The following is a 15,607-nucleotide window of genomic DNA, read 5'->3' as shown; positions in this document are numbered from 1 at the left end:
TTTGCGGATATAGTAGTGGCTGGTGAGAGGATTGAAAGCTGGTTGAAAATGGGAAAAATACAAGGAAATGCTCTGTCGTCTGGATTGAATAAGCCCTTCAGAAATGGTCAACGCAAGAAAGAGGGTGACTCGAGTGCTGTGTATGCCCAAAGAGGACACGGTAGGGATCATTACTACCAGCATACTGCTGCAGTAACAATTCCTGCTGGTAATCAACCCGCACAACAGCAACAGCAACAACAGCCACCTCAGCAGAGAACACAAAGGGTTGGGTACCAAGTTAGGGGAAAGATGGTAGATCGCCAGTTTGATAGGCCGCCTATGACATATGCCCTTCTGTTGAAGAAGTTGAAGGATCTCGGGTTGGTACAGTTGAGGACGTTAGCTCCGTTAAGACCAGATCAGAGGTCTGCAAGTTATGATGAGAACGTCAAGTGTGAGTTCTATTCTGGTGCTCCCGGGCACAATATTGAGGGTTGTAAAGCCTTTAAGCATGTTGTTCAAGACTTGGTGGATTCCAAAGCCATCAATTTTGCACTAACGCCGAATGTTAATGCCAATCCCATGCCGACGCATGGTCAGATGATGGTGAATGTAATTTCTGAGGATAAAAGTAAAATCTGGGTGACGGATATGGATCAGTTGAGGACCCCAATGTCTGTGGTCAAGAGACATTTGTTAAAGAATGGAGTTTTTCCTGGTTGTGATAATTACTATGCTGCTTGTACTGTAACTGCAAATGGGTGTGTAACGTTGAGGGAGACAGTTCAGAAAATGATGGATGAGGGAAGTCTCCGATTCGAGAAAGTTGCTTTGGAGAATGAGGATATTTCAACGATAACCATTTATTTCGATCATGTCCACTTGTCAGGGCCGACAGATGTGGTTCCAATTACTATCACGGTACCTGGACCTATTCCGTATGAAAGTGATGATGCTGTGCCATGGGACTATGGCAGTGATGTGTATTGTAATGGGAAAAAGAAAGAAGATCAGGCTGCAGTTGACACCACCGTTTCAAAGGTGGACAATGCCGGGCTTAGTGGTTTCACTCGCAGTGGGAGGTTGTTTGCACCTAACACGTTGAGAGGTGGTGATGTAGAAAAAGAACAGAGAGATAAGGCCGAGGCTTTAGCCAGGGAAAAAGGAAAGCATGTGGTGAATGAGGATACTCCTAGAGCGGCACAGGCGCCTGTTGAGCCGGAAAGTGAGCTTGATGCTGAAGCCGAGGAATTTTTGAGAATTATTAAGAAGTCTGAGTACAAATTTGTTGATCATTTGCAGCAGAATCCGTCCAAAATTTCGATCTTATCTTTGCTGTTGAGTTCAGAAGGTCATAGAAATGCTTTGTTGAAGATCTTGAAGAGGGCCTACGTCCCGCAGGAGATCATAGTCAATCAACTAGAGACGGTGGTATCGAGTGTTAATGCCATCCATGGGTTGGGTTTCACTGATCTCGATCTTACTACGGACGAGCGCAATCACAATAAGGCACTACATATTTCGATGGAGTGTAAAGGAGCTATGCTTTCGCATGTTTTGGTTGATACGAGCTCGTCACTCAATGTGTTGCCTAAGAAGGCCTTGGCTAAATTAGACTGCGAGGGATTGATTTTGAGGCCTACTGATCTGGTGGTTAGAGCGTTTGATGGCTCTAAAAGGGCTGTGTTTGGAGAAGTTGAGCTCCCCGTAAAGATTGGTCCTGAGGTGTTCATATCTGTGTTTTGTGTCATGGACACTCAGCAGACGTATAACTGTTTGTTAGGTCGTCCGTGGATACATGCTGCTGGGGCGGTAACATCGACTCTACATCAGAAGTTAAAGTATATCTTGGACGGGCAAGTCGTGACAGTTTGCGGTGACGAGGATATTTTTGTCATCCAGTTGTCATCATTTAAGTATGTGGAAATGGACGGTGAAATATTCGAAACACCAAGCCAGGCGTTTGAAACCGTCAAGGTGGAGAATGCCGTTTTCACCGAAAGAGAGAAGAAGCCGTCCATTGCTTCTTATAAACAGGCTGTGGAGGTGGTGAAAAGTGGAGAGGCCCCAGGTTGGGGAAGAGTGATAGATGTTGCGGTGAAGGAAGATAAGTTTGGGATTGGTTATCAGTCAGGCCAAGGCTCGTCTGGACAGAATAAAGGTCGTCGCCAACCGTTCATATTTACTAGTGCTGGAATGCTAGATCCAGGCCGTATCTGTGTTGTGGGTGAAGAGACTGACAGTGATTGCGAGCTTGACTCGTGGATAAAACCGTGCATACCAGGAATGGAGATCCATAACTGGAAAGCCGAAAAGATCATCACTGTCACTCTGCGTGAAGAGTAATATTTCTATTTGTTAATTCTGTTTGCATGAAAGCCATACGTTTTTCCCGAAACGTAATGGTCCATTGTAAGGGCCACCTCATGTGTTTCATTTTGCAGTATTTACATCATTAATAAACGGATGTTTTTCGCATTAAAATCGGTGTTCTCTGTTTTTCATTTATTTTTGCAGTAAAAAAAGAATATAATAAAAATGGCAATGTTTATTTTCATTTTCCTTCCTTTTAATTTGTCTCGTTCCGACCCTAAAGCAATGCATGAATCAACATCCATGCAGATGCGATTACTCTCTGGATCTCATCGATGAGAATTCTGTTACACTCCTATATGACTTTGACAACCCGATCTATCATGCCGAAGAAGAAGGCGAAGAAGATTGTGAACTGCCGGAAGAGTTAGCCAGGTTGTTGAAACAGGAGGAGAAGGTGATTCAACCGCACGAGGAGCAAGTTGAGATTGTTAATCTGGGCACCGAGGAGGTCAGAAAGGAAGTAAAAATTGGGGCCACTTTGGGGATGAATGTCAAGAGCAGAATGGTAACACTGTTGAAATAGTATGTTGATATATTCGCCTGGTCTTATCAAGATATGCCAGGGTTGGATACCAATATTGTTGTACACAAGTTGCCATTGAGAGAAGATTGTCCTCCAGTAAAGCAGAAGTTGCGCAGAACTCGACCCGAGATGGCCATGAAAATCAAAGAGGAGGTACAAAAGCAGTTGGATGCTGGTTTCCTAGCTGTCACTAATTATCCGCCTTGGGTCGCGAACATTGTGCCAGTACCGAAGAAGGATGGAAAGGTGAGGATGTGTGTGGACTACCGGGATTTGAACAGAGCTAACCTGAAAGATGATTTCCCATTACCTCACATCGATGTGTTGGTAGATAATACAGCTCAATTCTCGGTGTTTTCCTTCATGGATGGCTTTTCTGGCTATAATCAAATTAAAATGTCGCCAGATGATATGGAGAAAACAACGTTCATCACACCATGGGGCACTTTTTGTTATAAGGTGATGCCATTCGGTCTCAAGAATGCCGGTGCCACGTATCAAAGAGCTATGGTGACTTCGTTTCATGATATGATCCATCATGAGATCGAATGCTATGTTGATGACACGATAGCAAAGTCCCAAACAGAAGAGGGGCATCTGGTAGACTTGGCCAAGTTGTTTGACCGGTTGAGACAATTCAAATTGAGGTTGAATCCGAATAAGTGCACTTTTGGAGTGCGGTCCGGCAAGTTGCTGGGGTTTATTGTAAGTGAAAGAGGAATCGAGGTTGATCCTGCTAAAGCAAAAGCGATATAAGAAATGCATGAACCGAGAACAGAAAAGGAGGTTCGTGGTTTCTTAGGTAGATTGAACTACATTTCACGGTTCATATCTCATCTAACATCCACGTGTGAACCCATATTCAAGTTGTTGAGAAAAGATCAAACGGTCAGGTGGAATGATGATTGCCAAGCGGCATTTGAAAAAATAAAAGAATATTTGCAGGAGCCTCTGATTCTGATGCCTCCTGTGGAGGGGCGACCGTTAATCCTGTACTTGACAGTCCTTGAGGGGTCTATGGGGTGTGTATTGGGACAGCATGACGAGTCTGGTCGAAAAGAGCATGCAATTTACTACCTTAGCAAAAAGTTTACCGACTATGAAACAAGATATTCATTGCTCGAGAAAACTTGTTGCGCTTTGGCATGGGCTGCTCGCCGACTGAGACAGTATATGCTGGTTCATACCACTTTGTTGATTTCCAAGATGGATCCGATCAAGTATATATTTGAGAAGCCAGCATTGATCGGACGGGTTGCGAGATGGCAAATGATTTTGACTGAATACGATATCGAATACACTTCTCAAAAAGCAATAAATGGGAGTGTATTGTCTGATTACCTCGCCCATCAACCCATTGAGGATTATCAACCGATGAAATTTGAGTTCCCCAATGAGGATATCATGTTTCTCAAATCGAAAGATTGTGAGGAACCTATCCCGGAGGAGGGGCCTGACCCTGAGTCCGAATGGATTCTGATGTTTGATGGGGCCGTTAACGTGAATGGTAGTGGAGTTGGTGCTGTTTTGGTTACGCTGAAGGGATCTCACATTCCTTTTGCTGCCCGACTAACATTTGAATGCACCAACAATGTGGCTGAATACGAAGCTTGTATCTTGGGTGTCGAAGAGGCGATTGATTTACGAATCAAGAACCTTGTTATTTATGGAGATTCAGCTTTGGTTGTGAACCAGGTTAACGGGAAATGGCATATGCATCAATCCCACTTAATTCCATATCGGGATTATACGAGGAGATTGTTGACGTTCTTCACCAAGGTGGAATTACACCATGTGCCGAGGGAAGAAAATCCTTTAGCAGATGCCTTGGCTACTCTGGCCGCTTTGATTAAAGTGCAGTGGTGGAATCAAGTTCCTAGTGTTGAGGTGGGACGGCTGGATAGACAGGCTTATGTGTTTGTTGTCGAAACAGTGCCTGAGGATGAAAAGCCGTGGTATTATGACATCAAGCGTTATCTGGAGACTCAAGAGTATCCCGAGGGAGCGTCTAAGAAGGACCGAAAGACTCTGAGGAGGTTGGCCATGGCGTTCTATCTGAATAAAGATGGGGTTTTGTACAAGAGGAATTTTGATTGGGTTTTGCTCAGATGTGTCGATGACAAAGAAGCAAGCCAATTGATGAAAGAGGTGCACGAGGGATCGTTTGGTACCCACGCCAGCGGGAATGCGATGGTGAAAAGGTTGCTAAGGGCTGGATATTACTGGATGACAATGGAGGCTCAGTGTTTCAACTTCGTGCGGAAATGTCATAAATGCCAGATTTATGCTGACAAAGTGCACGTGCCTCCAAATCCATTGAGTTTGATGTCGTCTCCGTGGCCGTTTTCTATGTGGGGCATTGATATGATCAGAAAGATTGAGCCTACGACTTCGAATGGGCACCGGTTCATATTAGTGGCTATTGATTACTTCACCAAGTGGGTGGAAGCGGCGTCTTATGCAAACGTGACGAAACAGGTCGTGGCTAGGTTCCTGAAAAGAGACATCATTTGCAGATATGGGGTTCCCGAAAGAATCATCACTGATAATGGCTCTAATCTCAACAACAAGATGATGGTAGAACTGTGCCAGGAGTTCAAGATCGAGCATCACAATTCTTCTCCTTATCGTCCAAAGATGAATGGGGAGGTCGAGGCGGCTAATAAGAATATTAAGAAGATTGTGCAAAAAATGGTCGTGACCTATAAGGATTGGCACGAGATGTTGCCGTTTGTATTGCATGGGTATCGAACCTCAGTGCGTACATCTACTAGGGCAACGCCTTTCTCGCTTGTGTATGGGATGGAAGCTGTACTACCAGTTGAGGTCCAGATTCCGTTATTGAGAGTCCTGATGGATGTGAAATTGGAAGAGGCTGAATGGGTAAGGACTCGGTATGAAGAGTTGAGCCTGATTGAGGAAAAGAGGCTGGCGGCCATTTGTCATGGGCAATTGTACCAGCAGCGAATGAAGTGTGCTTTTGACCGAAGGGTGCGACCTCGTGTGTACCATGTGGGAGATATGATGTTGAAAAGGATCCTTCCTCCTCAGAACGATCGTCGGGGCAAGTGGACACCCAATTATGAAGGTCCATTCGTGGTCAAGAAGGTTTTCTCTGGCGGGGCCTTGTTGTTGACGACCATGGATGGTGAGGATTTTCCATCCCCTGTGAATGCGGACGCAGTTAAAAAATACTTCGTATAAGAGACCCGCTGGACGGAAAGAATAAAATAGTCCAGGCAAAAAATGGGAATCCTGGCGAACAAAAAAAAAATGAAAATGAAAAAGGTTCGGGCAAAAATTAGGGATAAAAAGAAAACCTGTACACCCGGCAAGTCGAAAACCCCACAAGGGCGGCTTGGGCAAAAAAGGGTATCCCGGTGGACTGAAAACCCGAAAGGGCGGTCCAGGCAAAAGAGGGAGTGAAACGAACAACTGCGTCTAGCATGGTCGTTTGTACTTTGGATATGACACATGGATAATCTAAAAGCGGGGATCGGTCGGAAGCGTCTTGTTTCGGAAAGTAGAAAGCACGGAGAGTCTTGAGGACATATGGGTTGTAACCGGGTTGGAACTTGATGAGATCACGGGTTCACATTGCCATTAGGATAGATTTTCCTTTTGTGCACAATTACCTCTTTTCAGGGATTGCTTCCTGTGTACCGCTCAGTTACGAGCTGTAACACCCCGATGAAATTAAGATAATTGTTTAAATTAAGTTAATATTTTATTTATTAATTTAATTAAATAATTAGAAAATTATTGGATTATTAATATTATTATTGGGATAATATTATTGGGTTTTATTATTGGAGTATATAAGTTGGAATAATAAAAAGTCCTAATTTTTGGAAAAGGGTTTTTCACGTGAACAAGGAAAAGAGAAGCGGCTGAAAGAGAAAGGGAAAAGAGGCAGAGCAAGAGAAGAGGAAAAGCTTGAAGCTAACGGAATTGCCGGATTTACTCAGGTAAGGGGGGTTTATCATCGTTTGATGGGTCTTATGGGATAGCATGTAATGGGTAGTGATGAACCTCGGAATTTGACTCTGATTGAAATGATATGTGATGAATTTGTGAAATATTGATGAACGAATTTGGATGATAACTGATGAAAATTTGTAGGAATTAGAGGTAGAAAGGTTGGCAATTTGTGAAATCGAAAGTGTCTGATTCGTGTTAGATGATATGAATGAATTGCGTGTAAAATTTGGACTGTAGAAGGTTGAATTGGATAGATCTCGTAGCAGAGAAAGCCACTGCAGATCTGGAAATTCTGGTTTCTGGTCATACGCGTATGGCACTAGGCAATACGCGTATGAGATGGCTGGTACGCGTATGGATGAGGCCTTACGCGTATGAGTGAAAGAGATGATGTTTTGAACGTAAAAGTGTCTCTGTTGGTACGCGTATGAGGATGTGGTACGCGTAGCATACGCGTATGGGCGTGGGCATTACGCGTATGGACTTGGTCAGGTTTGGGCAATACGCGTATGGGCATAGGCAATACGCGTATGGGCAGATTTGTGATTTTCCTGAACAATGGTTGTGCAGTTTTTGGTTGTTTAGGCTGAGTGATGTACTTAGCTGAGGTATGATGTTGTAGGGATCAATTCCCGTTGTTTTGAATAGTATAGGTATTAGTAGAGTGTGCTAATACTATGATTTATTATGTGGCATGATATGATATGCTTTTGTTGATGATATGTGATGGTATACATGATGATGTGAATGTATGCATTTGTGAATAGACTATTTTATGGCTTAGAGTGTGAGCATGTGTCTATTCTTAAATTGTTGTTGATGTTGCATTGCTAGGTGATTAGCATGCATATTGTGGCCTTATGGTGGTAGCTAATTCCCATGGTGAGGAATTAGTGAGTAAATCATTGTGATTGTTGTTGTTGATGTTTGCATGCTAGGTGATTAGCGTGCATAGCATGGCCCATTTGGGGTGGTAGCTAACTCCCATGGTGAGGAATTAGTGAGTGAGTCACTATGTCTCAAATGAGTGGGACTAGTGAGCTTGGTAGCCGTGCCTGGATTTGGACGGTGAGGTTGAACTATATGTTCACAACATAGTCGGTACCGCATGCATGGAGTCTCATTGCATAATATATGTATAGCGTGTAATATGAATGGATGTATTCCAATATTACACGTGTGTTTGTGTTGGTATTGTTGTGCTGTTATTGAGTATGATGTTTGAATTAATATGTTGTTCCTGAATGTGTGTTTTGATTAGGGTGATGAAGTGTGTTGAATCACTTAACATAACATGATATTTTATAATACTCATTATATTGATTGAGGAACTCACCCTTACAACTATTTTTCAGGTAACGAGAAATGAGTTGAGTAGAATCGAATGCTTGGAGTCTAGTGTAGTCTCCTTAGTGGGTCATGCTCTGATAGATGTAACATCGGGACGGGATGTTTTTATTTTGTTGAATAATTTTCATGTAAAATGCTTTCTATCCGCTGCGATTTATGCAAACGTTTATGTTTTGGATTAACAAAAGAGTATGACCGTTATATTGTTGAAATGGTGTGAATAAGTGTGTGACACCCTTGAAGGGCATAATTACTCTGATTGTTATATGTTTATTATTTTAATTAAACATTTGGGGTATTTTAGAAGGGTGTTACATTAGTGGTATCAGAGCATAGTCGGTCGAGTCGAGTCGTAATTTTTCTGTTTCCTTGTACGGGATAGGTGTTGTGTAACCCTATGGGTACTTATTGTTTGGGCTTGTTGGACTTTCAGATTGAGATGTCTGGAAGAGGTAGAGATGATGCTGCGATTGCTGAGGCTCTGGGTATGCTAGCTGGAGTACTTGGAGGGAATCCGAATGTTGTGGGAATGGGAGCTGCTCGTCAACTGAGTGAGTTCCAGAAGAATAATCCTCCAATGTTCAAGGGAGCATACGATCCAGATGGTGCTCAGAAGTGGTTGAAGGAGATCGAGAGAATCTTCAGAGTGACTGAGTGTGCCGATAACCAGAAGGTCAGGTTCGGTACGCATATGCTGTCAGAGGAAGCTGATGATTGGTGGGTTGCTACCCGCACTGAGTTGGAATCTGCTGGCGATGCTGAGATTACTTGGGCAGTGTTCAGAGAGAGATTTCTGAGGAAGTACTTTCCAGAGGATGTCAGAGGAAAGAAAGAAATAGAATTCTTGGAATTGAAGCAGGGTAACCGGTCTGTTACTGAGTACGCTGCTAAGTTCACAGAGCTGTCGAAGTATTATACTCCCTATAGTGAGGCTACTGGGGAATTTTCCAAATGTGTGAAGTTTGAGAACGGGTTGCGTCCCGAGATCAAGCAGGTGATTGGATATCAGCGGATCAGGGTGTTTTCTGATTTGGTTGACTGTTGCAGGATTTTTGAACAGGATTCCAAGACTAGAGCAGAGAGCTATCAGCAAAGGATTGATAGGAAAGGTAAGAATCAGATTGATCGTGGGAAACCGTACGCAGCTGGCAAAGGTTTCCAGAGACAGAGTGGGATGAAGAGGCCTAGTGGGGGAGATTCTAGTGCTCCTGCTAAGTGTTACAGATGTGGTCAGGCTGGACATCGTATCCATGAGTGTACCAGTAATGAGAAGAAGTGTTTCAAATGTGGAAAAGGTGGTCATTTGGCTGCAGATTGCCGGTTGAAGACTGTGACTTGCTTCAACTGTGGAGAGGTGGGTCATATCAGTCCACAGTGTCCTAAACCGAAGAAAGAGAATCAGTCGGGAGGCAAGGTCTTTGCCTTATCGGGTTCTGAGACTTCTGCAGATGATCGTTTGATCCGAGGTACGTGTTATATTAATGGCTTTCCTCTTGTAGCTATTATTGACACCGGTGCTACTCATTCTTTTATATCTTTGGATTGTGCTGTGAAACTTAAGTTAGAGATATCTGAGATGCTGGGTAGTATGGTGATTGATACTCCTGCGAAGGGTTCAGTGACTACTACTTCAGTTTGTTTGAGTTGTCCTTTGAGTATTTTTGGTAGAGACTTTGGGATAGACCTTGTATGTCTTCCGTTGGTGCAGATTGATGTTATCTTGGGTATGAACTGGTTGGTGTTTAACCGAGTTTATATCAACTGTTTTGATAAGACTGTGATCTTTCCTGAGATTGAGGAAGGAAAGAGTTTGTTTCTATCAGCAAGGCAGGTGAATGAGGCAGTAACAGATGGGGCAGAGTTGTTTATGCTGTTAGCGACCTTGGAGGCTAAAGATAAACTGGTGATTGGCGATCTAGCAGTGGTGTGTGATTTTCCTGATGTGTTTCCTGAAGAAGTGAATGAATTACCGCCAGAGCGTGAAGTTGAGTTCTCGATCGATTTGGTACCTGGTACTAGGCCGATATCGATGGCTCCGTACCGTATGTCTGCTGTTGAGTTAACTGAATTGAAGAGTCAGTTGGAAGATCTGTTGGATAAGAAATTTATTCGTCCGAGTGTGTCACCGTGGGGTGCACCAGTGTTATTGGTTAAGAAGAAAGAAGGTACTATGAGGTTGTGTGTGGACTACAGGCAATTGAATAAAGTGACTATCAAGAATCGGTATCCTTTGCCGAGGATTGATGATTTGATGGATCAATTGGTTGGTGCGAGTGTGTTCAGCAAAATAGATTTGAGATCTGGGTATCATCAGATACGTGTGAAAACTGAGGATATTCAGAAGACTGCTTTCAGAACGAGGTATGGACATTATGAGTATTCTGTAATGCCTTTTGGTGTGACTAATGCGCCTGGAGTATTTATGGAATACATGAATAGGATTTTCCATCAGTATCTAGACCAGTTTGTTGTGGTGTTTATTGACGATATTTTAGTGTATTCGAAATCTGAAGAAGAGCATGCTGAGCATTTGAGAATGGTTTTAAGAGTTCTACGAGAAAAGAAGTTATTTGCTAAACTGTCTAAGTGTGAATTTTGGTTAGAAGAGGTTAGTTTTCTGGGTCATGTGATTTCAAGAGGTGGTGTTACTGTTGATCCTTCTAAGATAGAAGCGGTATCTAAGTGGGAAGCTCCGAAGTCAGTTTCTGAGATAAGGAGTTTTCTTGGACTTGCAGGTTATTATAGGAAGTTCATTGAGGGATTTTCTAAGTTGGCGTTACCGTTGACGATGTTGACTAGAAAGGGGCAAGCGTTTGTTTGGGACTCAAAATGTGAAGAAGGTTTCCAAGAGTTAAAGAGAAGGTTAACTACTGCTCCTATCCTGATATTACCGAGTCCGTCGGAACTGTTTGAGGTTTACTGTGATGCTTCATTGTTGGGTTTGGGTGGTGTGTTGATGCAGAATAAGCAGGTTATAGCTTATGCTTCGAGACAGCTGAGGGTTCATGAGAGGAACTATCCGACGCACGATTTAGAGTTGGCAGCTGTGGTATTTGTTCTGAAGTTATGGAGGCATTATTTGTACGGGTCAAGATTTGAAGTTTTCAGTGACCATAAAAGTTTAAAGTATTTGTTTGATCAGAAAGAGCTGAATATGAGACAGAGGAGATGGTTAGAGTTTCTGAAGGATTATGACTTTGGTTTGAACTACCATCCGGGTAAAGCAAATGTAGTGGCTGATGCATTGAGTCGGAAATCATTGCATATGTCTCTGTTAATGGTTAAAGAATTGGATTTAATTGAGCAGTTTAGAGACTTGAGTTTGGTGTGTGAGAGTACTCACAATAGTGTTAAATTGGGAATGTTGAAGTTAACAAGTGGTATTCTGGATGAGATTAGAGAGGGTCAGAAGTCCGATATGCTTTTGGTTGATAAGTTGACTCTAGTGAATCAAGGTCAAGGTGGTGAATTCAGAGTTGATGAGAATGGTGTTTTGAAGTTTGGTAATCGGCTGTGCATTCCGGATGTTACCGAACTTAAGAAGAGTATTCTTGAGGAAGGACATCGTAGTGGCTTGAGTATTCATCCTGGAGCTACAAAGATGTATCATGATTTGAAGAAGCTATTTTGGTGGCCGGGAATGAAAAGAGAAATTGCGAGTTTTGTTTATTCTTGTTTGACTTGCCAGAAGTCAAAGATTGAGCATCAGAAGCCGTCTGGGCTAATGCAACCGTTGGCTATTCCAGAGTGGAAGTGGGACAGTATCAGTATGGATTTTGTTTCTGGTTTACCGAGGACAATTAAGAATTTTGAAGCTATTTGGGTGATAGTTGACCGATTGACGAAGTCGGCTCATTTCATTCCGATCAGAATGGATTATCCGTTAGAGAAATTAGCCGAGTTGTATATTGAGAAGATTGTAAGTTTGCATGGTATTCCGTCGAGTATTGTTTCGGACAGAGATCCTAGATTTACATCGAAGTTCTGGGAAGGTTTGCAGAAGGCTTTGGGAACTAAGCTGAGATTGAGTTCTGCATATCATCCGCAGACTGATGGTCAGACTGAGAGGACGATTCAGTCACTAGAGGATCTTTTGAGAGCTTGTGTTTTGGAAAAAGGAGGTGCTTGGGATTGTTATTTACCTTTGATTGAGTTTACCTACAACAATAGTTTTCATTCGAGCATTGGTATGGCACCGTTTGAAGCTTTGTATGGTAGGAGATGTCGGACACCTTTATGTTGGTATGAGTCCGGTGAGAGTGCTGTGGTTGGACCGGAGATTGTTCAACAAACTACAGACAAGATTAAGATGATTCAGGAGAAGATGAGAATTGCTCAGAGTCGTCAGAAGAGTTATCATGACAAGAGGAGGAAGTCACTTGAGTTCCAAGAGGGAGATCATGTGTTCCTTCGTGTTACTCCGATAACTGGAGTTGGTCGAGCTTTGAAGTCGAAGAAGTTGACACCTCGATTTATTGGTCCCTACCAGATTTTAGAAAGGATAGGAGAGGTAGCCTATCGTATCGCTTTACCGCCGTCGCTTGCGAATTTGCATGAGGTTTTTCATGTGTCTCAGTTGAGGAGGTACATTCATGATCCGTCACATGTAGTCCAAGTAGATGATGTACAGGTGAGAGATAACCTGACTGTTGAAACATCACCTATGAGGATCGAGGATCGAGAGTTGAAGCAGTTGCGGGGTAAAGAGATCGCCTTGGTGAAGGTAGCGTGGGGAGGACCAGCAGGTGGCAATGTGACTTGGGAACTTGAGAGTCAGATGAAGGAGTCTTATCCTGAGTTGTTCGCCTGAGGTATGTTTTCGAGGACGAAAACTCTTTTAGTGGGGGAGAGTTGTAACACCCCGATGAAATTAAGATAATTGTTTAAATTAAGTTAATATTTTATTTATTAATTTAATTAAATAATTAGAAAATTATTGGATTATTAATATTATTATTGGGATAATATTATTGGGTTTTATTATTGGAGTATATAAGTTGGAATAATAAAAAGTCCTAATTTTTGGAAAAGGGTTTTTCACGTGAACAAGGAAAAGAGAAGCGGCTGAAAGAGAAAGGGAAAAGAGGCAGAGCAAGAGAAGAGGAAAAGCTTGAAGCTAACGGAATTGCCGGATTTACTCAGGTAAGGGGGGTTTATCATCGTTTGATGGGTCTTATGGGATAGCATGTAATGGGTAGTGATGAACCTCAGAATTTGACTCTGATTGAAATGATATGTGATGAATTTGTGAAATATTGATGAACGAATTTGGATGATAACTGATGAAAATTTGTAGGAATTAGAGGTAGAAAGGTTGGCAATTTGTGAAATCGAAAGTGTCTGATTCGTGTTAGATGATATGAATGAATTGCGTGTAAAATTTGGACTGTAGAAGGTTGAATTGGATAGATCTCGTAGCAGAGAAAGCCACTGCAGATCTGGAAATTCTGGTTTCTGGTCATACGCGTATGGCACTAGGCAATACGCGTATGAGATGGCTGGTACGCGTATGGATGAGGCCTTACGCGTATGAGTGAAAGAGATGATGTTTTGAACGTAAAAGTGTCTCTGTTGGTACGCGTATGAGGATGTGGTACGCGTAGCATACGCGTATGGGCGTGGGCATTACGCGTATGGACTTGGTCAGGTTTGGGCAATACGCGTATGGGCATAGGCAATACGCGTATGGGCAGATTTGTGATTTTCCTGAACAATGGTTGTGCAGTTTTTGGTTGTTTAGGCTGAGTGATGTACTTAGCTGAGGTATGATGTTGTAGGGATCAATTCCCGTTGTTTTGAATAGTATAGGTATTAGTAGAGTGTGCTAATACTATGATTTATTATGTGGCATGATATGATATGCTTTTGTTGATGATATGTGATGGTATACATGATGATGTGAATGTATGCATTTGTGAATAGACTATTTTATGGCTTAGAGTGTGAGCATGTGTCTATTCTTAAATTGTTGTTGATGTTGCATTGCTAGGTGATTAGCATGCATATTGTGGCCTTATGGTGGTAGCTAATTCCCATGGTGAGGAATTAGTGAGTAAATCATTGTGATTGTTGTTGTTGATGTTTGCATGCTAGGTGATTAGCGTGCATAGCATGGCCCATTTGGGGTGGTAGCTAACTCCCATGGTGAGGAATTAGTGAGTGAGTCACTATGTCTCAAATGAGTGGGACTAGTGAGCTTGGTAGCCGTGCCTGGATTTGGACGGTGAGGTTGAACTATATGTTCACAACATAGTCGGTACCGCATGCATGGAGTCTCATTGCATAATATATGTATAGCGTGTAATATGAATGGATGTATTCCAATATTACACGTGTGTTTGTGTTGGTATTGTTGTGCTGTTATTGAGTATGATGTTTGAATTAATATGTTGTTCCTGAATGTGTGTTTTGATTAGGGTGATGAAGTGTGTTGAATCACTTAACATAACATGATATTTTATAATACTCATTATATTGATTGAGGAACTCACCCTTACAACTATTTTTCAGGTAACGAGAAATGAGTTGAGTAGAATCGAATGCTTGGAGTCTAGTGTAGTCTCCTTAGTGGGTCGTGCTCTGATAGATGTAACATCGGGACGGGATGTTTTTATTTTGTTGAATAATTTTCATGTAAAATGCTTTCTATCCGCTGCGATTTATGCAAACGTTTATGTTTTGGATTAACAAAAGAGTATGACCGTTATATTGTTGAAATGGTGTGAATAAGTGTGTGACACCCTTGAAGGGCATAATTACTCTGATTGTTATATGTTTATTATTTTAATTAAACATTTGGGGTATTTTAGAAGGGTGTTACACGAGCCACCGTTTTCAATCAATAAAATGCATATTCAGTCAAATAATATTATTTTTATCTTCATTACCGTTTTGATTGCAAAAACATCAGTTTTATCTTGATAAGAATCTTTGCATTCTGAGATGTAGGGGTCTCTTCCAATGCATGTTTAGAGGATTGAAACTTGAAATCTTATTCGGAAGGTAGAGTGACCTGGGTGTTGAAATTTTGGCGCGCCTAGGGCACGTTTTATCTGACGATCTCTTTTGCAGGTGCTGTTGGTTATTTTCACTCACTTGCAGGTGGTGGTGCGAAGCGTTTCTTTTTGACAAAAGATTCCTTTGAGGTCCAATCAGGGACGAGGAAGTGAAGAATGGTGTAAAGACGGCGAAAGGATTGTGACGATCGTAGAGGGTTAACCAAGAAGACTCTTCAAAGTCTGAAGACTGGAGGGTTGGCACGAATCTAAGGAGGTCGATTTTCTTGAAGTAGGGAGATGTCGAGAATACAAGGTGAATCGGAAAAGACCGGATGAGTCTGGGAGCTCTCAAAAGTGGAAAATTGACACTGTGGTTAGACGGTGAATACCAGTGTTC

General features: G+C 42.3%; 1 protein-coding gene across 1 annotated transcript; it reads left to right on the top strand.

Moving 5' to 3' along the window:
* Positions 1 to 564: 564 nt before the first annotated feature.
* Positions 565 to 15,381, top strand: LOC127131255 (uncharacterized). Its single transcript, XM_051060184.1, has 3 exons — positions 565 to 1,513; positions 1,598 to 2,224; positions 15,314 to 15,381. The coding sequence occupies exons 1-3, from the start codon at positions 565 to 567 to the stop codon at positions 15,379 to 15,381; spliced, it is 1,644 nt and encodes a 547-aa protein (XP_050916141.1).
* The last annotated feature ends 226 nt before the right edge of the window (positions 15,382 to 15,607 follow it).

Source organism: Lathyrus oleraceus, chromosome 3 (assembly GCF_024323335.1).
Source record: "Lathyrus oleraceus cultivar Zhongwan6 chromosome 3, CAAS_Psat_ZW6_1.0, whole genome shotgun sequence".
Taxonomy (NCBI): Eukaryota; Viridiplantae; Streptophyta; class Magnoliopsida; order Fabales; family Fabaceae; genus Lathyrus; species Lathyrus oleraceus.
This window is presented reverse-complemented; position numbering and strand designations above follow the sequence as displayed.